The sequence below is a fragment of the Dasypus novemcinctus genome, chromosome 7, assembly GCF_030445035.2.
Source record: "Dasypus novemcinctus isolate mDasNov1 chromosome 7, mDasNov1.1.hap2, whole genome shotgun sequence".
Lineage (NCBI taxonomy): Eukaryota > Metazoa > Chordata > Mammalia > Cingulata > Dasypodidae > Dasypus > Dasypus novemcinctus.
In genome coordinates, this window is record NC_080679.1 from 966,631 (window position 1) to 991,406 (window position 24,776).

Here is a 24,776-nt window from a genome sequence, read left to right on the forward strand (position 1 = left end):
TTCTTATTCATAATTTCCATCTCTCTATTGGTAATTCTCTGTGTGTTCATCCATTGTTTTCCTGATTTCCTTTAGTTCTTTCTACGTTTATTTATTTATTAGCTCTCTGAGCATATTTAGGACTACTTTTTTAAAGTCTTTGGTATGTCCCACACCGGGTCTCCTCATTGGTGGTTTCTAATGCTTCGATCTTCTCCTTTTTCCTGGGCCATACTTCCTGTCTCTCTGTATGTTTTGTACTCTTTTGTTGAAGCCTGGACATTTTGATATTTTAATGTGTTATCACTGGAATTTAGATGCTCCTTAAGCTTGTACCCTGCTAGTGCTATGACAGAGCTTTTCTTGAATGCCAGGAACTAACAACAACAAAAAGGAATAAAAGAAAACACCTTGCTTGCAGGTTGACCTGCCTGAGTGCTCTCCTTCAGAGCCTATCTATACGGTGAGTTTAGAGAATAGGTGGAGGCCAAAGGGTAGGGGCTCCCTGATTTTCAGTGCGTGCCCGAGTCTTGGGCATGTGTGAGTGGCCTCTAGGACCCCCTGCTCACGTGGCTAAGGGTGGTCCCTCTCTCTGGGAGAGTGTCCTCCCGGTCCGGGGCACTGCAGTGTGTCCCACAGCCAGCAATGCCTCGCCCCAGGCAGCATGGCGCGGCTGCCCCACAGCGTTCTGGGGAGCTCGGGGACCCGCCCTCCACACGCAGGCGAGTTCTGGGACAGTCCCGCAACCCCCGCCAGACAGACCAGGCCAGACATATGTGCTCCCGGTACCTGCTCGAGCTTTACTCTGCTTCTCCTGGAACCAGAACCAGGGACCGCGGGTTGGGGGGCCAGCTCTGCTCCAGCTGGTGCGGGGTGGGGGGACGCCCAGATGGGGTGCCACGGGGTGCTGCCACGTTCAAGAAGCCTTTTTCTTGATTTGGTGCTTCCCATGTCTCTGCGATCTTCTTACTATTTTCCAAAGCTTTGAGAAAGCTATTTTGGCCAGTTCTTGTTGATTGTTGGAAGCTTCTGTGGGGGGACCCAGCCCTGAAGCTTCTCACTCTGCCGTCTTAATCAGGGTGCGTTCTCTAGCATTTGATTTTGATTCTTTCTTTAAATTTCCATCTTTCTGCTTATATAACCCGTCTCTTCTTGCACGCCATCTACTTTTTCCATTAGAGTCCTTTCCAATTAATCAGTTACTTTAAATCCCTAGTTTGAGAATTCCAAAATCTCTACCATATTTTTGTCCTTTAGTATGACTTGTGATTTTTTTGCTCCAAGTTAGACATGATGTATCGGGTAAAAGGAACAGAGGAAAATAGGTCTTCGCTGTGGGATTTCACACTGATGTGGCTAGGAATTAGGTTGTGTTTACTCTTCGCTAAAGGTGTAGGCGTCACGGGCTAAAATTGCCTCTAGGGTCCCTGTTTTTGTCTCCCCTGTTGTCTTTGGGTTTCCTCAGAGACTCCTTAGATAGGGTCTGCACTTGGCAGCTCTTTTCAGCTATTATCCCTGTTATTACACAGGGGCCTTATTGACGGGGTGGTGAGATGGGCCATGAGAAGTGTCCTGTACTCCTAGGATTAGGTCCCTGGCGTCTAGCCAGCCTGGGACCGGGGTTGTGACCCAGCGCTTCTCAGCCTTGTTTCCCCCACCCCCAGGTGAGGCAGGAATGCGCAAGGGGCTAGTGCCGGGTCTTCCCTTCCTCCTGGAAGAAGGCTAGTCAGCAGGAGCTGGGGTTCCTGTGCCACATTGGGAATCTGCTGGGGCCCCTGGAGATAAACTTCAGGAAGGCAGGGTGTCCTAAGGCAGGGCCCCCTGGAGTCCTCTCTCCAGTTAGTCCATGCTCAGGCACAGCTCTTAGTCTGTTACCCTAGGTGTTCCTTCTGATACTGGCTTCCGCGCAGTGTCTGGCACGGTGAGCGGTGATTTTCTGTACATGCTTGCCTCTCTCTCCAGTTTTTGGGGTAGCGGTTTGCCCTGGGACCTCAATTTTCTGATGGATCTAAAAAGAGGCGTTCTAGGCACTTATTAATACATTCGATACACATACTACTTTTATGCCTTCACGTGTTCACTTGACACACGTTGAGCACGTCATGTGCCGGCCAGCCCGGGGCACAGGCTGCTGGCGGGAGCCGTCCTCCGGGGAGCTGGACCTCCAGCCTGTGACGTGTCAGGGCGCAGGTGGCCACGAGCGACGGGCTCGCAGGTGGGCGAGGGCGCCTGTAGCGCACGACCAGGAAGCCAAACAGGCGCCTGTCCTCGCGAGCCTCCAGGACTCAGAGGGGCCAGCCGGCCTTCGGAGGCAGGGGCAGGGGCGTGGGTGGCCTCGCGGGGCCCGCCCGGCGGGGGCGTGGGTGGTCTCGGGAGCCCGCCCGGCAGGGGCGTGGGTGGCCCCGCGGGGCCCGCCCGGCAGGGGCGTGGGTGATCTCGCGGGCAGGGGCGTGGGTGGCCTCGCGGGGCCCGCCCGGCGGGGGCGTGGGTGGCCTCGCGGGGCCCGCCCGGCGGGGGCGTGGGTGGCCTCGCGGGGCCCGCCCGGCGGGGGCGTGGGTGGTCTCGGGAGCCCGCCCGGCGGGGGCGTGGGTGGTCTCGGGAGCCCGCCCGGCGGGGGCGTGGGTGGTCTCGCGGGGCCCGCCCGGCAGGGGCGTGGGTGGTCGCGCGGGGCCCGCCCGGCGGGGGCGTGGGTGATCTCGGGAGCCCGCCCGGCGGGGGCGTGGGTGGTCTCGGGAGCCCGCCCGGCGGGGGCGTGGGTGGTCGCGCGGGGGCGTGGGTGGTCGCGCGGGGCCCGCCCGGCGGGGGCGTGGGTGGCCTCGCGGGCCCGCCCGACGGGGGCGTGGGTGGTCTCGGGGGCCCGCCCGGCGGGGGCGTGGGTGGCCTCGCAGGCACGGGCGTGGGTGGTCTCGCGGGCAGGGTCGTGGGTGGCCTCGCGGGGCCCGCCCGGCGGGGGCGTGGGTGGTCGCGCGGGGGCGTGGGTGGTCTCGGGGGCCCGCCCGGCGGGGGCGTGGGTGGTCTCGCGGGGCCCGCCCGGCGGGGGCGTGGGTGGTCTCGCGGGGCCCGCCCGGCGGGGGCGTGGGTGGTCTCGGGGGCCCGCCCGGCGGGGGCGTGGGTGGTCTCGCGGGCCCCGCGCTGGCCGGGCGGGCAGGGGCGGGGGCGGCGCCGTGTCCCCCCGACCCCCCTGCGGCTCCGGGGCGGGGGCTCAAGGGGCGGCAGCAGCAGACCCCGAGGACAGGCGCCCCTTAGCCGCTGGCCCGGGGCGTCCCACACGACCCCTTCACAGACGCGGAACCAGGGCGAGTGGGGGGCGCAGCTCGAGCAGCTGGGCGCGGGCCGGGGTGCGGAGATCAGCCCCCGGGGGGCTCCCGCTGCAGACGCGGGGGCGGGCGGGAGGAAGCGGGGGCGCGGGCGCAAAGGGTCCCCCGCGGACAAGCACGGGGTGCGCCGGGCTGGAGCCGGGCGGGCCGGGCGCTCGGGGAGCGCGGGGTCAGGTCCAGGGCGACCCCGACGGCGCGGGCGGACGCCGCGCATGCGCCAGGACGAGGCGGGCTGCGCGCGGCTGCGACGCCAACCCCGCCCCAGGTCGGGCCCCGCCGCGCGGCCTGCCGGGAGATGTGGTCCGGGCCCTCTCGGGCCGCGGGACTCCAAGTCCCTGCGCACCCCGCGGCGGCCTGCGCTCGCCCCGCCCTGCCCCGGCGCCTGCCGGGACTTGTAGTCCAGCGTCGGCAGCGCCGGGGGCCCGAGGCGCGCGAAGGGACTCGGTGTCCCAGAGAGCCCCGCGGCAGGGCCCGACGCCGCGCGCAGCCGTCGCCGGGCCGGCGTCTCCGCGGCGTCGCGGCCGCTCCCGTTGCTTCGCGGGTTGAGGGGCCGGGGCGTTCCTAGGCGGACGGAGGCTGCGGGTGGGAGCCTCGCGGGCGCTGCGGCGCGGGCCGGGGGAGGCCGGGATGGAGCCCCCCGGAGGTGGGCGCGCCGCCGGGAAGGCTGCGCCGGGCGGTTGGGTGGGGAGCCCGGGGCGGCGGGGAAGGCTCAGGGGGCGGGCCGGGCCCAGGGGGCCCCGCGGTGCGGAGAAATCCGGGCGGCGGGGTTTCCTCCCGGGGGGCTCCCGGGCGTGCAGGGAGGGGGGGGCTTCCTTGCGGGGCCGCCTGCCCGCAGCCCGCCGCCCCGTGTCCTTCGGAGGGGAGGCCGCTGGGGGGGCCGCGGGGGAGCCCCTGAACCCCGAGCCCCTGCCGGCCTGCTCTCCCCGCCGCAGGGGACTGAAGCGAGCCGAGCGGGCGAGCCGGGATCCAGCGCAGCCAGGCTGACCCGGGGCCTCGGGCTACGACGGATGGTCGAGGGCCGCGGGGGCCATGGCTCACCTCAGGGGCTTTGCCAACCAGGTAAGGGGCGGCCCCTGGATTGTCTGTGAAGCCCCCGGGACGGCGCGGCGGCGGCCGAGTCCCAGGAAGGGGGCGGCTCTAGGCGCGCGCCGTCCGTTTCCCTGAGCAGTTTGGTGTTTCCCTCGTTTTGAAGTTCGGGGTCCCCCCCCGGCCCTCCTGGCCCTGCAGGGGAGACCCCTGGCCCTCCCGGGCGCAGGCGGGACGTGTGGCCGCGAGCGCGCCGGGGGATTTGATGAAGCGGTTTTCGGAAGAAGGGTCTCGGCGAGGGGCCCGCAGAGTCCCTGGGAGAGCCCCGTGGCCGCCGCCTTCGTCGAGAGGTTCCCCCGCGCACGGTGGGCGGCCTGGACACTCGGGGACCGTCGGGCCCTGCCTGGGCGGGAACCTGTGGGCTCGGCGGTCGCTCCGCGGGCCTCCCTGGGGAGCTTGCCCGGAGCGGCCGTGCGGTCCCGGCTGCTGGAGCTGCCCAGAGGGTCGGGAGGGGGGTCGGGCGCCCGCGTCTGCACGCGGGGCTGGGCGGCTTGGGTTCTGTGGCCCGCCTCTCCTGCCCGGTGTTTGTTCTTTCCAGTAAAGGTGTAGAGAGGAGCGCGAGAGCGGAACTCCCTGTTGCCGTGTTTCCACTCATCTAGCCATTTGGTTTTGTTCTTAGCCAGTTCGACGGGGCACGTTAGACTTGTGAGGTGTTGGAAGCACCTCTTAAAAGGTGGTGTGACCCTGTGCACACAAGTGCTGCTGAATCTGGGACCCTGGGTGCTCGTGTTGGCGGAACGTGCTGAGTTCTGGGCCTCTGGGTTTTTGGCTATGTCGCATAAAATAATTTAAAGATGTACCATAGAGTAGGTGACTGAGCAAAGAGTTTTTAAAGAAAAAAACAACCCAAACAAACGGTTTATTAAGAAACTAGAAAAACACCGCTAGGGCATGCTGCAGTGGGATCCCAGTCAGGCCTCCTAAGGCCTTTCTCCTCGGCTTCCTGATGGTGGGGAGCGGTCCAGCTGCTTGCTCTTCTGATTGGCTGCCCCTCCTGTTAGCTCTCGGGGCGCCAGGTGGAGGCCTGTTTTTTGGTTATCTGGAGCTTCCCCTTGACCCTGGGAAGAGTTCCAAATGGGACCTGGTGGCGAAGGTCTAGGTGGGGTCTTTCTGGCTCTGTTCTTAGCAGCTGGGGGTTTCCGGCGGGGTCCCAGCCCTCTTGCCTCTTTCCCTGCCCTGCCTCGTGGAGGCTGAGGCTGGTGGGGTCCGGCCAGACTCAGCCCGGCCACTTGAAGGAGGTGGACGGGCGAGGACCGTCAGTCGCCTGGCTGATGGGCAGGGCATACTGGGCCAGCTGGGATCACAGGTGGGGGCCTGGAGTTTGCTGATGGGTGCCAAATGAAGCCAGCAGGTTTTGGGTTCTTTATTGACATTTAATGTCAGACAACTCCATGGTTAAGGCGCTGGGAGAACAGTCTGCCCCAGGCTTGTTTTCGAGAGCTGCACGAATAGCTGTGGGTCCCTGAGAAGTCGAAGCTCCAGCTGCCCTGGGCCTGGGGCTCGTTCCTGCATGCTGGCAGCTTGTTCTTGGTCCTTGGCCAGGGTATCTGGTGGCTCTTCTCTGGTGGACAGAGCTTTTCCTGCCCCTGATTAGACCCAGGGAAGGGGTGTGGGGACACGGAGTGGATGGGGAACGACCCTGAAGGGAAGAAATGTCTTTTTCCTTTTAGGGGCAACCTTAAGGCACTGGCAGGCAGCCACACCTGACCAGGTAGCCTCAGAGTGTATGCGGGGGCCTTGGTCTTGGGGCCTCCTTCACTTGGTGGGGTTGGGAACAGGCTGTTCCTGGGATATACTTGGGGCGCTAGGCCTGCAGCCGAGGGGGCGCCTGTCCCACTCTCTGCACCTGTGGCAGTGGGACCTGCCAGCCCTGCAGAGTCCCGCTGGACCTGGGGCCCCCTGGGGCCCCCTGGGGCCCAGTGCCGTCTTACTGTGAAGCAGCCCAGCTCTATCCAGGGGGTTCCCTCCTCCGGCTGCCACAGGGTCAGACCCGGCTCGTGGGAGCCACTGCTGGAGAGCGAGCTAATAGCAGACTGGGAGTCAGGCCTGAGTTGTGGAGTGGGACCCCGAGAGTCACTGGACGATGGATGTATGGGCTGCAGCCCTGCTCCCTCCGGGGCGTCTTACAGAGACAGGAGCGAGCAGGCGCAGGACACCCCCAGCCTCCCCGTGTCTCCTGCGCCTGCTGCCTGGGGCGTCTCTGGGCTGAACGGGCTGGGGCTGGGGCCAGGCCTGTGGCTGAGAAGGGCAGGTGCTGGGCAGGTGGAAGGAGGCTGTGACTGGCAAAGTCTCGGCCTGATGAGGACCAGGTGGAGGGAGGAGCTGCTTCCGGATGGCCCAGCGTGCAGGACAGGGCAGGGAGCTGGGCCACCCCGGCTGGAAGTGGGAAAGGCCTTCTCAGAACAGCGCTTCTGCAGGGTTCCCTGGCTGCTCGGGGCGAGTGGACGGCTCACCCCTGGCTTTGCTTTCCTTTCAGGTAGGGACTAGTTCTCAGCTCCTAGCCCATGTCCCAGCTGGGAAACAGCTGGGTAGAGAGCAGGCTTCCCGCTTGTTCTCTCTGTTCCTGGCTCTGCCTTAGAAGGCTTGGTAGGCGGGGACGAGAGGCTCGGCTCCTGGGGGCACTGGAGGCGGGGTCTTTCCAGGCACTCCACTTGCTTTCTGGTCCAGCCGAATCCCTCTTAACTTGGCTTTGGGGATGTGTTTATCTCCGCCTCTTTGGTCACAGGTCGCCACCAGGTGTTTCTCAGGTGTCTTCTCCATGCCCACAAGCCTTGACCATGGGCTGCTGGTCCACCCTGGGCTGCCTTCTGGCGAGGCAGCAAAAGGCTGCGTGTGGCTCTGTGCCCTGGCCGGGACACGCGCAGGCACCGTTGGGCCCATACCCGCACGGCGAGCCGGGATCGGGCGCGCTCTGTGACTGCGTGGCTTCCGTGCCCCTCAGGGCCGACCCCAGGGCTGGTTGTGCGGCTGCCCCAGCGGGCTGCCTCCTTCCTGAGGCCGTGCCTGCCCGAAGCAGCTGGGGGGCGCTTTGTGGGGCTTCTGCCTGCAGATTGCCTGGCCCCCTTTTTATTGGAGGGAGGATGCTTTTCTTTTCTTCCTTTTTTCTTAACTTTTTATTTTGAAACATTTCAAGTTTACAGGACAGTTGTGAAATAACCCAGATTTATCAACTTGTAATGTTTTGCTACTTTTGCTGTAGCATTCTTTTTATTTTCTAAACATTAAAATTTTATTAGAAAGCTTGGTTTGCAGACAGTCATGCATAATATACAGGATTCCTGTATACCACTTGTCACAGTGTATTAAAAGCTGCTGGGAGCAGTATACCAGGGATGGGTTGACTCTTACCATGGGGGTTTATTGGCGTAAAAGCTTGCCGTTCTGAGGCACCAGAGTTTGATGCTGCCGATCCTGGACTCCTGCAGCTCGGCAGGACGCAGCGTGGTTCTGCCGGTGCCTGCCTCCTCCTCCAGGCCGCCTTCCCCGGGGCTGTGGGCAGTCGGCACGAGGCTCTTCTCTCCCCTCCCTTTGGGCCTGGTCTCTTCCAGCCTCCGGGGATTTCTGTCTCTGCCACTTTTTCTCTGTCTCTGCTTTCAGTCCCCCATTTATAAAGGGCTCTAGCAGGACCAAGACCCCCCGAGTCACGCTTCCCAGAAGCGTCCCCCACCCATGGGACTGGCTTAGCTCCTGGAACATCCTGTCTGAGCTCACAAGCTTCAGCCCACCCCATACCCTGTCAGGAGTGCTGTGCACTGGGGGTACGTTCTTACCACTGATGGAGGCACGTTTGCACTACTGACTGTAGTCCATGGTTTAACCTCGGGTTTACTATTTGTGTTGTGCAGTTCCTTGTATTTTTAAAAAAAACTTTAGTAACATAACCTAAAATTCCCTGTTACAACCATACTCAAATATATGACTCAGTGCTATTAATTACTTCACAATATTTTGCTGCCTTCAACACCATCCGTTACCAGATCTTTTCCATGGTCCCAAATAGAAACTCTGTACATTTTAAGCCTTAATAGATTCTTTTTTTTATTTTAATTTTTCCCTGCAAAAAGCTTTATTGTTTACACTTGGTTCAGGGCTTGTTAGAAGCTACAATGGGAAGTGTATTTGGCTCAATGGATAGGGCGTCTGCCTACTACATGGGAGGTCCAAGGTTCAAACCCCGGGCCTCCTGACCCGTGTGGAGCTGGCCCATGCACAGTGCTGATGCGTGCAAGGAGTGCTGTGCCACGCAGGGGTGTCCCCCATGTAGGGGAGCCCCACATACAAGGAGTGTGCCCCATAAGGAGAGCCGCCCAGCGCGAAAGAAAGTGCAGCTTGCCCAGGAATGGCGCCGCCCACACCGAGAGCTGACCCAGCAAGATGACACAACAAAAAGAGACACAGGTTCCATGTGCCGCTGACAAGAATACAAGTGGACACAGAAGAACACACAGCAAATGGACACAGAGAGCAGACAGCTGGAGGCGGGGTGGAGAAGGGGAGAGAAATAAATCTTTAAAAAAAAAAAAGCAACAAGGTGACAGAAAGCTGCCTCCTGGCTGGAGGGGCTCAGGCAGAAGCCTGGAGGCTGGGGGAATAGAGCCCCCTGCGGCCTCTGGGCTCTGGAGGCTCGAGGGCAAGCCTTTCGAAGAGATCCTCGCCCAGCGCGGCCTGCGGCCGGCCAGCCTGCAGGGGCTGGTCAGGTAGTCACTTACCTTATTGATCAGTTTCACCTCCTCATCTAGGAAATGGTTCTTCAGGAAGACACGGAGCGGGGCTCTGTGTTGGCAGATTCAGGGCATGCAGACCCGAAAGCGCCTGGTTCCGGCTCTTCTCCAGGACAAGGGCAGCTTCCGTGGGGTCCAGGGTATTACACCACTCGTCTTTGGAAGGCTTCTGCACGTCCTGGAAGAGGGCGCGGCCGCTGCGCTGGTTTGCATCTTTAAGAGATGCTCTGGGCCCTCGCGCTTCTCCAACTCATGGAAGAAGTGGTCCACGCCCTGCAAGGCCACATCATTACAGTCGAAATAGTAGCCCAGAGAGAGGCAGGTGTAGGAAGCCTGTAGCTGCGGGCGTTAAGAGAGGCCTCCACTCCGGTGGAATAATTCTGAAGAATCTGGGAGGTCTCGGTTGACAATAAGGAGCTAACCACAAAAAAACGGTGTTAGCTGGTCCTGGAAGCGCAGGCTGGCCGAGCAGTTGGTCCCCGAGGTTGCACCTGGAGAAGCACTTGCAAGGTGGTTGATGCTGAGGAGGTGTGGGGAATAGTCCTCGGGTCTGTTTTGTTCAAACATTGTTGAAGAGAGACACAGATCCATGGGATGGCCGGGTGCGCTGTGCTTAATAGATTCTTATTCTATGAGTTTGCTTATTCTAATTTTTTCATGTAGTGAGATCATATAATATTTGTCCTTTTCTGTCTGGCTTATTTCACCTGACATGATACCTTCAAGGTTCATCTGCACGTTGTCACGGGTATCAGAACTTCCTTCCATTTTGTGGATGAGTAATATTCTATGTATACATCACATTTTGTTTACCCATTCCTCAGTTGATGTTCACTTGGGCTGCTTCCAAATTTTGGCACTTGTGAATAATGCTGCTGTGAACGTTGGTGTGTAAATATCTGTTTGGAATTCCTGCTTTCAGATCTTTAGGATTGTAGCAGTTCGATTTGGTTATGAATTCCAAAAATAGATACTGGATTATGTTTGTAATCTGATCTGTATTTGGGCGTGATTGAGTTATGATTGGGGCTTTGATAGTTGAGCATTGAGTCCCCACCCCTTGGTGGGTGGAGACTTACATGTAAAAGGCATGGCAAAGGACAGAGTTGAGGGTTTTTGATGTTGGAGTTTTGATGTTGGAGTTTGATGCTGAAGCCTTAAGCTAGAGCTCCAGGAAGTAAGCTCACAGAGGAAAGAGAAGCCAGCCCCAGGAAGGGAGGAACCCTGAGCCAGGAGAAGAACATAGAGGAATAGAGATGGCTCTTTTGACACGGCAGAAACTCCAGGGAGAGAGACAGCCATTTACAGCTGACCTTGTGGAGAGAGGCAAAGCCTAGAGAGCCTCATAGTCCACAGTTGACCTTGTAGAGTAAACAGGAGCTGAGCCCAGAGGAACCCAGGAAGCCTGAACCTGCAGCCATTGGCAGCCATCTTGCTCCAACACGTGGAAATAGACTTTGGTGAGGGAAGTAACTTATGCTTTATGGCCTGGTATCTGTAAGCTCCTACCCCAAGTAAATACCCTTTATAAAAAAACAACTAACTTCTGGTATTTTGCATCAGCACCCCTTTGGCTAATATAGTATCTCATTTTGGTTTTGGTGTACATTTCCCTAATGGCTAACATTGAGCATATTTTCATGAGCTATTTGGCTATTTGTATATCTTCTTTAGAAAAATGTCTATTCAAGTCTTCCCATTTTTTAATTGGGTTTGTCTTTATGTTGTTGAGTTGAAGGATTTCTTTATATTGCGGGATATTAAACCCTTAATGGATATGTGATTTCCAAATATTTTCTTGCATTGTGTGGTTATTTTAATTTCGTGATAAAGTCCTTTGAGGCACAAACGTTTCTAATGTTGATGAGGTCTCATTTATTTTTTCTTTTGTTACTTTTGCCTTGTGCTAACACAAGAGTCCTGAAAAGATGCTTCCCTACGTTTTCTTCTAGGAGTTTTATAGTTCAAGCTCTTTTATTTAGGTCTTTGATCCATTTTGAGTTGTTTTTTTTTATATAATGAGGTAGGGGTCCACCTTTATTCTTTTGCAAATGGAGATCCAGTTTTCCCAACACCATTTGTTGAAGACTTACTTTCCCAATTAAGTGGTCTTTGCCCGTTATCAAAAATCAATTGGCTATAAACGTGAGGGTTGATTTCTGAGCTCTCTATTCTATTCCAGTGATTTTCCTGTCCTTGTGCCAGTACTGTTACCAGATGGCTCTGGAGTCTGGGCTTCTAGGTTCTTGGCTTATATTGCATTAAAGAACTTAAAGATAGACCATAGGGAAGGCAAGGGAATAAAGGGTTTTTGTTTTTTTTCCTCAAGATTTATTTTATTTATTTCTCCCCCCTCCCTTGTTGTTTTTCACTTGCTGAGTCTGTCTTCCATATTTCTTTAGGAGGCACTGGGAGCCGAACCTGTGACCTCCGATGTGGGAGGCAGGTGTCTAATCATTTGAGCCACCTCTGTTCCCTGCTTGTGTTGTGTCTTTCATTCTGTTTTCCCTCCCCACATCTCTTGTTGCATCCCCTTGTTGCGTCAGTTTGCCGTGCCAGCCTGTGGTGTCAGCTCGCTGTCTTCTTAAGGAGGCACTGGGAACCTCTGCTTCCTGTTTTGTTGTATCTTCCATTGTTTTTGGCTTCTTGTGTCTCTCGTGTGGCAGCTTGCCGCGTCTGCCCATTGTGCCAGCTCTCCGTCTTCTTTAGGAGGTACCAGGATCTGAACCAGCATCCTCCCACGTGGTAGGTGTGAGCCCAGTCGCCTGAGCCACATCCGCTTCCGAAGAGTGCATTTGTGGCTCAAGTGATTGGGCTTCTGTCTGTCATATGGGAGGACCCGGTGTGATCCCTGGGGCCTCCTGGTAAAGGTGTTGCCCGTGTGGCGAGCCAGGCGCCCCTGGCGAGTGATGCACCAACATGATGATGCAGCAGAAGAGAGGCACAGGAGAGTCAAATCAAGACGCTACAGAAACCAGGAACTGAGGTGGCACAAGTGACGGAACCTGCCTCCCACGTCGGAGGTCCCCAGGATCGAATCCCAGTGAAGCCTGGAGGAGAAAACGAGAAGAGAAGACAGAAAGAAACAGAAGATCAGCAGTGAATGAACACAGACAGCAAAACAGCAGGGGGAGGGGGAGGGGAGAAAAAAGAGAAACCAGTGAACGAGAGAAGTACCGGCCCAAGGCCTGCCTTGTGGGGCTTCTCCAGGGTCAGCTGTGCAGGACCCAGGGCAGGGCTTTTTTTTTTTTTTTTTAAAGATTTATTTATTTATTTAATTCCCCCCCTCCCCTGGTTGTCTGTTCTTGGTGTTTATTTGCTGCGTCTTGTTTCTTTGTCCGCTTCTGTTGTCGTCAGCGGCTCGGGAAGTGTGGGCAGCACCATTCCTGGGCAGGCTGCTCTCTCTTTTCACGCTGGGCGGCTTTTCTCATGGGGCGCACTCCTTGCGCGTGGGGCTCCCCCACGCAGGGGACACCCTTGCGTGGCACGGCACTCCTTGCGCGCATCAGCGCTGCGCATGGCCAGCTCCACACGGGTCAAGGAGGCCCGGGGTTTGAACCGTGGACCTCCCATGTGGTAGACGGATGCCCTAACCACTGGGCCAAAGTCCGTTTCCCAGGGCAGGGCTTTTTACAGTCCGTTTGCTCTTCTGATTGGTTGCCCCACCTGTCACTCATCAGGGGCCGATGAGGAGCCCTTTTGAGGAAATGCGGGACTTTCCCTTGACCTGGACAGGATTCTCATGGCCGGGGTCATGCAGTCTTTCCAGCAGCCTTCTCGGGGGTCTCTGGGCGGGTCCTCTGGCCTGTCCTGTCGGCTGTGTCTGCGGGGCCAGCTGCCTTCCCCTTCCGCTGCACTAGCCTGAGTACGATGTTTCGATTACTGGTCGTTTTGTAGTAAGTTTGAAGATCAGGACGTGTGGGTTCTCCAGCTTCACTCCTTTTCAAGATGGTTTTGGCTGTTTGGGGCTCCTTACCCTTCCACATAAATCTGAGTATTGACTTTTCCATTTCAGTAAAGAAGGTTGTTGGAATTTTGATTGGGATTGCGTTGAATCTGTAAACTGCTTTGGGTAGAATTGACCTCTTCACAATATTTAGTCTTTGAACCCATGAGCACTGAATGTCCTTCCATTTATTTAGGTCTTCGGTTTATTTTAGTGGTGTTTTGCAGTTTTCTGTGTACAAGTCCTTTACATGTTTGGTTAGATTTATTCATAGATATTTGATTCTTTGGGCTGCTATTTGAAATGGAACTTTTTTTATTCCAGTTGTTCATTATAGTGGTGTATATTAACACTAATTTTTGGTTGTTGATTTTGTATCCTGCCACTTTGTTGAATTCATTTCTTAGCTCTAGGAGTTCTGTTGTGGATATCTGGGGATTTTCTATATATAGAGTCATGTTGTCTTTAGGGAAAGTTTTACTTATTATTTGTATTAGTCAGCCAAAGGGGTGCTGATGCAGAGTACCAGAAATCTTTTGGCTTTTATAAAGGGTATTTATTTGGTGTAAAAGTTTACAGTCATAAGGCCCTAATGAGTCCAACTCAAGGAACCATAAGAGCTGCTTCCTCACTCAGAGTCTGTTGCCACGTGTTGAAGCAAGACGGTGGGCGACGTCTGCGAGGGCTCAGCCTCCCTCTCTCCTCAGGCGCCGTGGTTCCGGCTCCTTCTGATCTCAGCTGTAGGCTGGAGGGCTCGTTTCTTTCTTGTCTCAGCTGCGCTGTTCTCTTCACAAGTCAGCTGTAAACTGTCAGGTGAATGGCTCACCTCCCCCTCCCAGGGCAGCAGGATCCTCTTCCGTGTCTTTGGACTCAAAAGCCATAATGTTAACATAATTTAGTCAAAGCCATCTCAGCTGAATCTAATACAGTCAGAGGGTGTCACACGCAGAGCAACAGACCAGTGTACAAACATAATCTCTCCTTTTGGAATTCATAAATAATCTCACATTGCCACGCTATCCAATTTGGATGCCTCACTAGAGGCACTAATTGCCCTCACTAGAACTTGCAGTGCAGTGTTGGGTGAGAATGCTGACAGTGGGCATCCTTGTATTGCTCCTAATCTTAGTCTTTCACTGTTGAGTATGGTGTTAGCTGTGGGTTTTTTCATATATCCATACTCCTAGTTTTCTAAGTGTTTTTTTTTTTTTTAAATCAAGAAGGGGTGTTGGATTTTGTCTAGCTAAAAGTTTGTGAATTTTATTCATCTTTTCATAGTTTATTGTATTTTCATTTTCATTCACCTCAAGATACTTCCTAATTTCCCTTATGATTTCCTCTTTACTCTATTGATTGTTTAGGAGTACATCGTTTAATTTCTACATATTTGAATTTTCCATTTCTCTCTCAGCTGTTGATTTCTAGCTTCATTCCATTGTGGTCAGAGAAGATGTATTGTGATTTCAATATTTTAAAAATTTATTGAGTCTTGTTTTGTGACCTATGATATGATCTGTCCTGGAAAATGGTAAGTGTACTCTTGAGAAGAATGTGTATTCTCTTGTTGTGTGAAGTGTATGTGTGGTAGGTCTAGTTGGTTTAGAGTATCATTCAAATATTTTATTTCCTTATTTCCTTATTGATCTTCTAACTAGAAGTTCTGTTTTTGAAAGTGGTGTATTAAAAATCTCCTACTGTTAATATAGAATCCTCAATTTCTCCCTTCTAACCTGTCAGTATTTGTTTCATATTTTGGGGCTCTGCTATTGGGTGCATGTATATTTATAATTATGTCTTGTTGAATTGATGCCCTTATAGGTAATGATTGTCTTTATCTTTTGTAACTGCTTTTGACTTAGTCTAATTCATCTGATATTAGTATAGCTTTTTCAGCTCTCTTTTGGCTACTACTGGCATGGTTTTTTGTTTTTGTTTTTAAACATCCTTTCATTTTCAGCCTACTGTGTCTTTGGATTTAAGATAAGTCTCTTGTACACAGCATATAGTTGGGTCATGGTTTTTTATCCATAATGTGAATCTCTGCCTCTTGACTGGAGAGTTTAATCTGTGTACATTTAAAGTCACTACTTATCATGTAGGATTTTTTTCTGCCACTAGTCTTCATAAGTCTTATACCTTTTTTTGTCCCTCAGTTCTTACAGTATTGTCTCTTTTTCTATTTAGTTGCTGTTTTGTATTGTACTTTCTCTTTTCTGTCTGGATATATTTTTCATATATTTTCCTTGTGGTAACCATGGGGTTAAAAATTAAAGTCTTAAATATATAGCAGTGATACTTGATTTGATACTAACTTGACTTCAGTAGCTTACACATACACTGTTCCTCTACCACGCCATCCCCACAACTTTTTTTGGTATGGATTACAAATTATATCTTTGTACATTGTATGTCAAAAACCATAGGTTTATCATTACTTTTTATGTATTTGCATTTTAGCACTTGTAGGAAGTAATAGAGTTACATACCAAAAAAATGCAATTACCCAAGAGATTACCTTTACCAGAGGTCTTTATTTCTTTATCCTACTTAGAACCACTGTCTAGTGCCCTTTCCTTTCACCCTGGAGAACTCCCTTTAGCATTGCTTATAGGGTTGGTCAGTGGTGAAGAACTCCTCAGGTTTTGTTTATCTGGAATGTCTTCATCTCTTCCTCATTTTTGAAAGAAGTCTGGCCAGATATAAATGCTTGGTTGGCAGTTGTTTTCTTTCAGTACTTTTAAGTGTTTCAACCTACTGGTTTCTGATGAGAAATTGGCACGTAATCTAATTGGAACTCCCTTGTACGTAACATGTTGGTTTTCTCTTGCAGCTTTCAGAACTCTATCTTTGTCCTTTGCGTTTCAGTTTGAGAAGTATGTGATGGGTTGACTTTTCCTTCAGGTTTATCCTGTTTGGTGTTGTCTGGTTTTCTTGGCTTTGCATATTCATGTCTTTTGCTAGGCTTGTGAGGTTTTCTGTCATTACTTCTTTCATATTCCTTCTGCCCTTTTTCTTTTTCTACTTCTAAAACTCCAGTAATATGTGTACACTGGTACACTTGATGGTGTCCCAGAGGTCTCTCAGACTATTTTTGCCTTTTATACGTCTTTTTTCTTTCTGCTCCTCAGCCTGACTCGTTTTAATTGTCTTGTCTTCAAGTTTGCTGATTCTTTCTTCTATCAGCTCCAATCTGCTCTTGTAACCCTCCTGGGAATTTTTTGTTTTAGTTATAGTGGCCCTCAACTCTAGTAGTTCTCTTTTGATTCCTTTTTAAAATTTCTATCTCTTCTGTGGGTAGCAGTACAAATATGAGAATATTCTCTCATGAACTACAACAAATGTGCAATACTAATACATAGTGTTAATAAAAGGGGGTATATGGAAAAAATATACCAAGTGTACACTGTGGGCCATAGCTAGTGTACATCTGACCATGTTCTTCCATAATCTGTGACAAGCGTTCCACGACAGTACAAGGTATTGGTGAAGGAGTGACATATGTGGATTCTGTACATTATGCATTCATGTACATTATGCTCACAACTCTGATTTTTTAAAAATCAGAAAATAAATTTTATTTCTCTTTATTGAGATTCTCATATTGTCCATTCATTGTTTTCCTGATATCCTTAGTTATTTCTCTGAATTTTCTTTTACTTCATAGAGCAACTGTAGTTTTTGCTTTTTGTTTTTTTTTTTAAGTCCTTGTCAGGTATGTCCATAGTCTGGTAGTCTTTGTTGATGTTTTCTGGATTTTTATCCTCTTTGTTTGGGTGAGCCATTGTTTCCTATTTCTTTGCTTGTCTCATAATCTTTTGTTGTGCACTGTTAATTAGTTTTTGCTTTTTTATTTTCTTAAAAAAGATTTATTTAGCCCCCCCCCCCCCCCCGATGGTTCCCTCATCTTTCTGCTTATTTGCTCATCGTTTTGCTCATTGTGTCTGCTTGTCTTCTCTGGGGGGCACTGGGAACCGAACGCGGGACCTTCCGCATAGGAGGCGAGTGCCCGGTGGCCTGAGCCACATCTGCTTCCCCTGGGCTGCACATCTGCTGGCTTGCTGCATCTAGCTTGTTGCGGTGGGTTGTGGCATCTACCATGTTGTGGTGGTTGCAGCAGGTGTGGCGTCTACTCATCTTCTTTAGGAGGCACTGGGACCTGAACCTGGGATCTCCTGTGTGGTAGAGGGCACCCACATCTGCTTCCCTTCCCTTTATTTTTAAGAAGCTTTAGATTACATAAATGTTACATTGAAAATACAGGGGATTCAAATATACCCCCCCTTTCCCTCTCACACTTCCCTTTACCCCTCTTTCCCTCCCACATGTTCCCCTATTTACAATATGTTTCATTAGTGTGGTACATTTGTTACAATTGATGAACACATATTGAAACATTGCTGCTAACCGTGGTTTACAGTTTACTTTATAGTTTACACTTTCCACCCACAATTTTATGGGTTTAGACTAAAGTATAATGGCCTGTAACTGTCATTGTGATATCATCAAGAAAATCCCAGTGTCCCCAAGATGCCCGATGTTACACCTATTCTTCCCTCTCCCTCGCCTGGGAACCTCTGGTGACCACTGCCTGTATATCAATGATACAAGTTCTTCCATTGCTAGAATAATAACTTTAGTCCACAGCTGCATTCCCCCTTATGTTTGTTCATTCCTCAGTCTTGAGGATTTGGGGATGATGATGTTCATTCTGTTTCTGACTGAGAGGGGCCTAAGATCCCATGGGGCAGATGGATGGCACTGTCTTGCTGGCAGCTGTAGATACTGTTTTTGGGTTGGGCGTTGTCCATCATCATCCTTTTGTTAGTTGTCCTGGGTGAGTCCAATGAACTGGAGGGTAATGAACTGGTGTTGGCTGCCCCTCTGCTGAGATTCAGGGCTTAAGCGACATATGAACAGCAGGAAGATTTAAGTCTCTGGGATATATATTTAATGAGCAAAGGGCTAATTGCAAGTTCAAATAAAAGGAGCATAAGAACCATGTGTAGAAAAATTATAAATGAGTCTAACTCTGACCTTGGGGAGATAGGTTATTATATATTCCAAGGCAAAGCCCACTGATGGGATGCTATTACTTGGGGTTGTCTGTGCTGCCTATACCTGCCTATAATGTCTAGATGTCTTTGGACCCCCCACCAGGAGCACCCCTGCTTGAGGCACCGTTTACTCTGGCAGTCAATGAGATCCTCCTGAGATGTGCATAAGCATAACCTCTGAATGACCTCCCAAATCACTTTAAAATCTCTTTGCCATAAAAACTCATTTGTATTTAATATTTCCCTGTTTTCATCTAGGTCTTTTCCTAAATGCATCGCTAGTTGGCACTGGGTGATAATCCCTTGGTGTCAGGGAGGCTCATCCCCGGGAGTCATGTCCCATGCTGGGGAGTGGGGGGCAGTGAGCTTCTCTGCTGTTTGGCTCAAAGAGAGTCCACATTTGAGCAACAAGGAGGCTTTCAGGAGGTAACTCTTAGGTAATTTATAATACTAGGCTAAGTTTCATTTTTCACAGGAATAAGGTTTGTAAGCACAAGGACTGGTATCACGGACCTGGTGTATTCGTCTGTCCATTAGGCACTGCCCGTGTGCTCTAGAGGTTTTTACTGCTCTACTAAAGAATGTAGCAGGACTCCCCGGGTGGGAATTGTCTTCCCGATGCTGGTGGGAGCAGCAGGGTGGCTGCCGAGATGAGTGTGGCCGGCAGCCCGCGGCACCCCTCTGCCGGACGTTCTGAGCAGCGCCTTTTGGGCCTTGCTGAGCCCACAGCCCGTGCATGACACGGCGCAGGCTTTCCGTGGAATCTGGGTACCCACGACCGAGTATCAGAGAAACTGTGGTGTTGTCGAATGCAGAGCCCCTGGAAAGCTCGAGGGGTGTGCGTGAGGGTGTGGCTGAGCCAGGGAACGTGGGGGGCCCTTCTCGGGGTGAGGCTTCCAGGAGCAACGGGCCAGGGTTTCTGCCCTGCTCGGGCCGTGGCCGCTGGAGCGGAGGCTGTTTCTAGAACATCCCTCGCGCCCTCACTGTCGGGGGGCAGGGCTGGCCCGGTGCTGCTGGAGCCTGCTCTGGGGTCCCCTCTCTGAGCAGGGCTGGTAGGTGTGTCCTGGCCACGGGCCTGAACCCCCCTCGCCCTGCAGCACCCGCGCGTGGACCCTGAGGAGCTCTTCACCAAGCTGGACCGCATCGGGAAGGGCTCCTTCGGGGAGGTGTACAAGGGCATCGACAACCGCACCAAGGAGGTGGTGGCCATCAAGATCATCGACCTGGAGGAGGCGGAGGACGAGATCGAGGACATCCAGCAGGAGATCACCGTGCTCAGCCAGTGCGACAGCCCCTACATCACCCGCTACTTCGGCTCCTACCTGAAGGTGGGGAGGGGCCTGCCTGCGCCCCCAGCGGGCCCTCGGCGCCCAGCCGGGCAGCTGAGGCAGCCCTCTGTTTCCAGAGCGTGGCGCTGCCCCCGAGGGAGGCCAGGGTGGGGCTGGGCTGCCCCTGCCCCCGGCCACCATGCCTGCGCAGCCCCAGAGGCCCAGTAATCGGCTGCAGGCCCTGTTTCTTAGAAAGTGGCCGCTTTGCACGCAGTGACAGCACGGGAGGACCGGGGAGAGGGAGGGCCCTGGCCTAGCCCTGGAGGAGCCCTGTGAGGTGGCAGGATGCGAGCAAGGGCCAAAGCCGAAAGGCCGAGGTGGTCCATTGGCCGGCCGGAGCCGCTGCTGGGGCGTCCCCTTGGTGCCCAGGGAGGGGCTGCCTGGGGCCATGTGCAGGCGCCTCCCGGCCGCATGCTGCCCGGGCACGCTCCAGGCAGGCTGGCGCCGGGTGTCGGTGCTGACTGGCCTGGAGCAGGGGCAGGGTGGCGTGTGCACAGGGCTGCCCTCTGCCGGGCCCTCAGGAGCCCCCTCCGCGCCTCCCGCCGCACTGACGCTGCCTGCCGTCCGCAGAGCACCAAGCTGTGGATCATCATGGAGTACCTGGGTGGCGGCTCGGCGCTGGACCTGGTGAGGGCGGGACGGGCCCTGATGGGGAGGGCGCTGCTGGGACGAGCCCACCCACCTGCGTGTCCCGGGGTTGCCCCCAGCCCCCTGACCTGCTCTCTGCCGGCCACCCTGGGCTCCCGGCGCCTTGCATGCACGTCGGGTGTAAGCTGGTGACGGCTGGTCCTGAGGGAACTGGGGTGCGCTCCTGCCCGCGTGCCGGGGGCTCCGGGGGCCGCCTGCTGCTCGGGCCACCCAGGCCTGGCCGTGGCCGCCACGGGGAGGCAGGGGACAACGGGGAGGCCACTGCCCCCTGGGCCGTGGAGAGGAGGGGCCGCCCCGGGACAGCTCCCTGCCGTCCGCCCTGGCACCTGGGGCCTGGTTCTTACTTCAGCACAGTGGGAGTGCAGCGGTCCCCGCGCCGCCGGGTCCCCGGGCCGGGTGTGGGGTCGTGCCAGCAGCAGTCGGAGGGTGCAGGATCCCCCTTGATTCCTTGCCGCCTGCAGCCCCCGCGGGGCTGGCGCGAGGTCTGCTAGGGGTGGTGGGCGCTGTGCGCGAGGCCCACTGTGGGTTCATGTCCAGCTGAAGCCGGGCCCGCTGGAGGAGACCTACATCGCCACCATCCTGCGGGAGGTCCTCAAGGGCCTGGACTACCTGCACTCGGAGCGCAAGATCCACCGTGACATCAAAGGTCGGCGGGCCGGGGGGCGTGCGCCTGCTCAGCGCCTGCTCAGCGCCTGCTCAGCGCCCGCGGCCTCGTCCCTGCCCCGAAACCCAGCCCCTCGCCGCACTCCGCTTGCCGCGAGCACCCGCAGGACGGGCTCGCTTCGCCCACCCTGGCCGACCTGCTGTCGCCTATGCCGGCGGCCCTGGTTCAGCTGGACCTGCGCGTGGTCTGGCTGTGGTGGGGGGCCCTGTGGGGGGCCTGGCCGCCCCGGGCAGGTGGGGCCCGGGCGAGGGGACGGCGTCACCGCTCCCCTCCTAAGCTGCCCTGGGCCTCGCCGTGCCCACCAGCTCCGCCCCCGGCCGCCCCTGCTCGCGGAGAGGAGAGCCCTGCGGTCCCGGCGCAGCGCACGCCCCCCGGCCGCCGCCGGGCCGCGGGTGATGCCGTCTGTCTGTGCCGAGCAGCCGCCAACGTGCTGCTCTCGGAGCAGGGGGACGTGAAGCTGGCGGACTTCGGGGTGGCCGGGCAGCTCACCGACACGCAGATCAAGCGCAACACCTTCGTGGGCACCCCCTTCTGGATGGCGCCCGAGGTCATCAAGCAGTCGGCCTACGACTTCAAGGTGGTGTGGCGGCGCGCGGCCCCGCGGCGCGGTGGGTGGGCGTGGGGGCCGTGGCGCGAGGGTCTGGCTGTGCTGCTTCGTCCAGGCTGACATCTGGTCCCTGGGGATCACGGCCATCGAGCTGGCCAAGGGGGAGCCCCCGAACTCCGACCTGCACCCCATGCGCGTCCTGTTCCTGATCCCCAAGAACAGCCCGCCCGCGCTGGAGGGCCCGCACAGCAAGCCCTTCCGCGAGTTCGTGGAGGCCTGCCTCAACAAGGACCCCCGATTCGTAAGCTGGCACCCGCCCCCGCCCCCCTGCATCCAGGGCGGGTCACTCTGGGGCCTGGAGTGGTGGCCCCCAGCCCAGGTCCCCGGGAGGGAGCCGGCCGCTCCGAGCCCACCCCCGGGAGGCCGGAGCACGAGGACGGGACGTGTCCTGCCGGCCTGCGCCTTCTGTCCGCGCCCCTTGTGGGCGCCCCCCTCGGCCCCCACGGCCACGTGTGGCTCCCGTCCCCAGAGGCCGACCGCCAGGGAGCTGCTGAAGCACAAGTTCATCGCCCGCTACACCAAGAAGACCTCCTTCCTGAGCGAGCTCGTCGACCGCTACAGGCGCTGGAAGTCGGAGGGCCACGGCGAGGAGTCCAGCTCTGAGGACTCAGACGTGTAGGGCCCTGCCCGACCCCGCCCGCGGCGGCCTGCTGTGCGGCTCATGGGGGGCAGGGCCCGCTGTGGGGGGGCGGCGCCGCACAGCCTTGGGGAGCTCACCCGGGGGCCGCTGAGGGGCCCATGGCCGTCCTGAAGCCCGCCGCGGCCACCCGCCCCGCCGCTGCGCTTCTAAACCCTCGTCTTGCTCCTCAGCGACGGCGACGCCGAGGACGGCGAGCAGGGCCCCATCTGGACCTTCCCCCCCACCATCCGGCCGAGCCCACACAGCAAGCTGCACCGGGGCACGGCCCTGCTCGGCTCACAGAAGGTGGGCCCTGGGCGCCCGCGGTGGGCGGCTGCCGTGCAGCGGGAGTGGGTGCGGGGCGGGTGGCCGGCTGCTGGGGCTTGGGCAAGGAGCCTGTCCAGGGTCTGGCCACGCAGTGTCCGGGGCCTGATGGGAGGTGGGCACAGAGAGGCCGCTGCAGACAGGGGCGCCGAGGCTGCCCCGCCGCCTCTGGGGGCGTCTGGGCGTCTGCCCAGGGCAGCGTGGGGACGGCCGTGTCTGCGGCCGCGCCCTGCAGCCTCCCCTCGCGGTGGCTCCAGCCTCCTTCCCTGGGTCTGCGGCGGCACCCTCCCCTCCGTGGCGCCTGCCCGGGCCAGGCTTGGTGGCTCGGCGTCCCTCCTCCCCGCCGGCCCCCCAGCTCGAGCTGCGCCTGCCTTGCAGCCCGCGGAGCCCATCAAGAGGCAGCCGAGGTCTCAGTGTCTGGCCACACTGGTCCGGCCCGTCTTTGCAGAGGTGAGGGGTGGGGCCACGCGCTCCCGGGGGTGCCCACCCCAGAGCCCCTTCCTCAGCGTCCCGTCCTGAGTGCTCCCTGCAGGGCGGGTGGTACCTGGGCGCTGGGCGCAGCTGTGTGGGGTGCAGGTCAGAGGGACAGGTGGGGCACAGCGTGGCGAGGCCACGTCCCCTGTGGGGCCTCGCGCACGGCCTGGCCGGGCAGGGGAATGAGGTGGGAGGCCCAGCACGAGGGCCCTGGGGGCCGCTGGACCAAGGCCCGAGCCACTGGGCAGGAGGCACAGAGGGCAGGAGGGGGTGGTGTTGGGGGTCTTGGGCTGAGGGCCGCCTCAGGTATGGGCAGTTGGGGTGGGGGTAGGGCTGTCCTGGGCGCCCCTCCCTCAGGCCAGGAGGCTCCACCACAGACTTCTGGGGGCACAGCTGGGAAGCCTGGGTGTCGCCCCTTGCCTCCCGTCTCCCACCCCACCCCTGCCCCCCACGTGCTGCTGGCCTGGGCCGCTGTCCCCGCGGTGCCCTGCTGGTGCTGGAGTGTGCGCAGTGGTGGGCCCCGGGCCCTGCCGTGGGACGGTCCTCCCCAGGGACACTCCTCGGGAGGGCAGGGCCCCAGGCAGCGCCCCTGCGTGTCCCCCGCGTGTCCCCAGCCCAGCAGAGCCTCTTGCGTGGGGTGGGGGCCGACTGCCCGGTGCCCACCAGGCTGCACTGCTCCGGGGGCTTCCGTGTGCAGAGCTCTGAGTCAGCAGGGCGAACTCCGGCGGTTCCCAGGCTGCGTGAAGGGTCTGTCCTTGGGGCCGCCCCCCCTGCCGCAGCGGGGGGGGGGGGGGTCAGGACTCCTGAGGGAGTGGGGGCCGCGGGCCTCCAACTTGGGGCGCCCCAGGCACATCCCCGGGCGCCCCGCGATGACCCAGACGCCCTGGGGCGCTTCCTGTGGCGTCTTAGTGCCCGACGCCCTCGGCCTGCTGGGGCTCCCGGGCGGGGCCTGCGCATGCCTCCGCACCCCCTTCCCCGCCCCGGCGAGGCCCAGCTGGCCCGTGTCTCCACAGCTCAAGGAGAAGCACAGGCAGGGCGGCGGCGCGGGGGCCCTGGAGGAGCTGGAGAACGCCTTCAGCCTGGCCGAGGAGTCCTGCCCTGGCATCTCGGACAAGCTCGTCGCCCGCCTGGTGGGGCGGGTGCAGAGGTGAGGGCGCTGCAGGGCGCGGCCACCTGAGGGGTCCCGGGCCGCCCGGCCTGACCCGCGCCCTGCTTCCCTGCAGGTTTTCACACAACAGGAACCACCTGACCTCGGCCCGCTGAGGCCACCGGCGGCTGAGGGGGCGTCCTCGTCTTCTGCGCTGAGGGTCTGCGGCCGCTCGGGCCGCCTCACGCCGCCTCATGCCCTGGGCCACGGGGCCGTGCACCCGAGAGGACCCAGCCGGGCGCCCACGGCCCTCCTGTCCGCGCGCAGAGTGTCCCACTGCCCACTGGCCAGGACCCTGTCCCCGCCTGGGCCACGTGGGCCACCTCGAAGCAGCCGGGCCCCGCCCTGAAGCACAAGCAGCACCGACGGGCGGCGCCACGGCCGCAGCGCGGCAGCAGAGGAGGGGGAGGTGGGACCCGGCGAGGGGTCAGGGGCCGGCTGCTCCTGCGCGCCCGGGTCAGCCAGGACTTGTGTTTTGTTTTTTAAAGAAAACTTTCTTGTTTCCTTAAGTGTTCTGAGACTAGGGTGTTAGTTCTCGTAGGACGTTGAAAGGGTCTTGCCACTTTCAATAAAGACGTGAGCCGGAGCCGTGGTGGTGCCGTGTGCAGGCCTCACTCCTGCGTCACCGCGCGCCCTCCGGGGCCGCTCTCTGGAACTTCCTGAGCCCCGGGAACCTGTGTGACCTGTCTCCAGCGGCAGCACTTTATTTTTAACCATCGCACATCAACTTGAACAAAGATTGTATGTCTGCTTCTGCTCGTTACAAAACAATCGGGCGCTAATAAATTAGAGGACAACTCCCTTGCGGGTGAGAGTTTTGGTTTCGGCTTCTCGGGAAGCACTGGCCAGGGCCGGGCGCTCT

The 24,776-nt window shown here is 57.2% G+C and overlaps 2 protein-coding genes across 3 annotated transcripts; one reads left to right on the forward strand and one right to left on the reverse strand.

Annotated features, from left to right (window-relative positions):
* Positions 1–2,079: 2,079 nt before the first annotated feature.
* LOC131279322 (basic proline-rich protein-like) lies at positions 2,080–4,327 on the reverse strand. Its single transcript, XM_058301282.1, has 2 exons — positions 4,299–4,327; positions 2,080–3,829 (listed from the first exon to the last, which is right to left on the reverse strand). Exons 1-2 carry the CDS (start codon positions 4,325–4,327, stop codon positions 2,080–2,082), a joined length of 1,779 nt encoding a protein of 592 aa, XP_058157265.1.
* On the forward strand, positions 3,764–24,715 carry STK25 (serine/threonine kinase 25). Of its 2 annotated transcripts, none has more exons than XM_004473902.5 (12): positions 3,764–3,878; positions 4,229–4,355; positions 19,201–19,431; positions 20,002–20,058; positions 20,617–20,725; positions 21,163–21,320; positions 21,406–21,591; positions 21,820–21,965; positions 22,161–22,275; positions 22,672–22,743; positions 23,781–23,914; positions 23,991–24,715. In XM_004473902.5, exons 2-12 carry the CDS (start codon positions 4,326–4,328, stop codon positions 24,028–24,030), a joined length of 1,278 nt encoding a protein of 425 aa, XP_004473959.1. In that variant the 5' UTR covers positions 3,764–3,878; positions 4,229–4,325; the 3' UTR covers positions 24,031–24,715. The 2 variants fall into 2 exon arrangements, with proteins under 2 accessions (XP_004473959.1, XP_012386588.1); XM_012531134.4 differs by having other exon boundaries at positions 3,822–3,939.
* Positions 24,716–24,776: the final 61 nt, after the last annotated feature.

Bases quoted from the DNA above. Each gene is read 5' to 3' on its own strand.
- STK25 (XM_004473902.5), top strand. From the start codon at position 4,326: ATGGCTCACCTCAGGGGCTTTGCCAACCAG. The intron at 4,356-19,200 runs GTAAGGGGCGGC...CTCGCCCTGCAG, and splicing joins TCAGGGGCTTTGCCAACCAG to CACCCGCGCGTGGACCCTGA. The intron at 23,915-23,990 runs GTGAGGGCGCTG...GCTTCCCTGCAG, and splicing joins CTGGTGGGGCGGGTGCAGAG to GTTTTCACACAACAGGAACC.
- LOC131279322 (XM_058301282.1), bottom strand. From the start codon at position 4,327: ATGGCCCCCGCGGCCCTCGACCATCCGTC. The intron at 3,830-4,298 runs GTAGCCCGAGGC...CAACCCGCGAAG, and splicing joins GCGGCCCTCGACCATCCGTC to CAACGGGAGCGGCCGCGACG.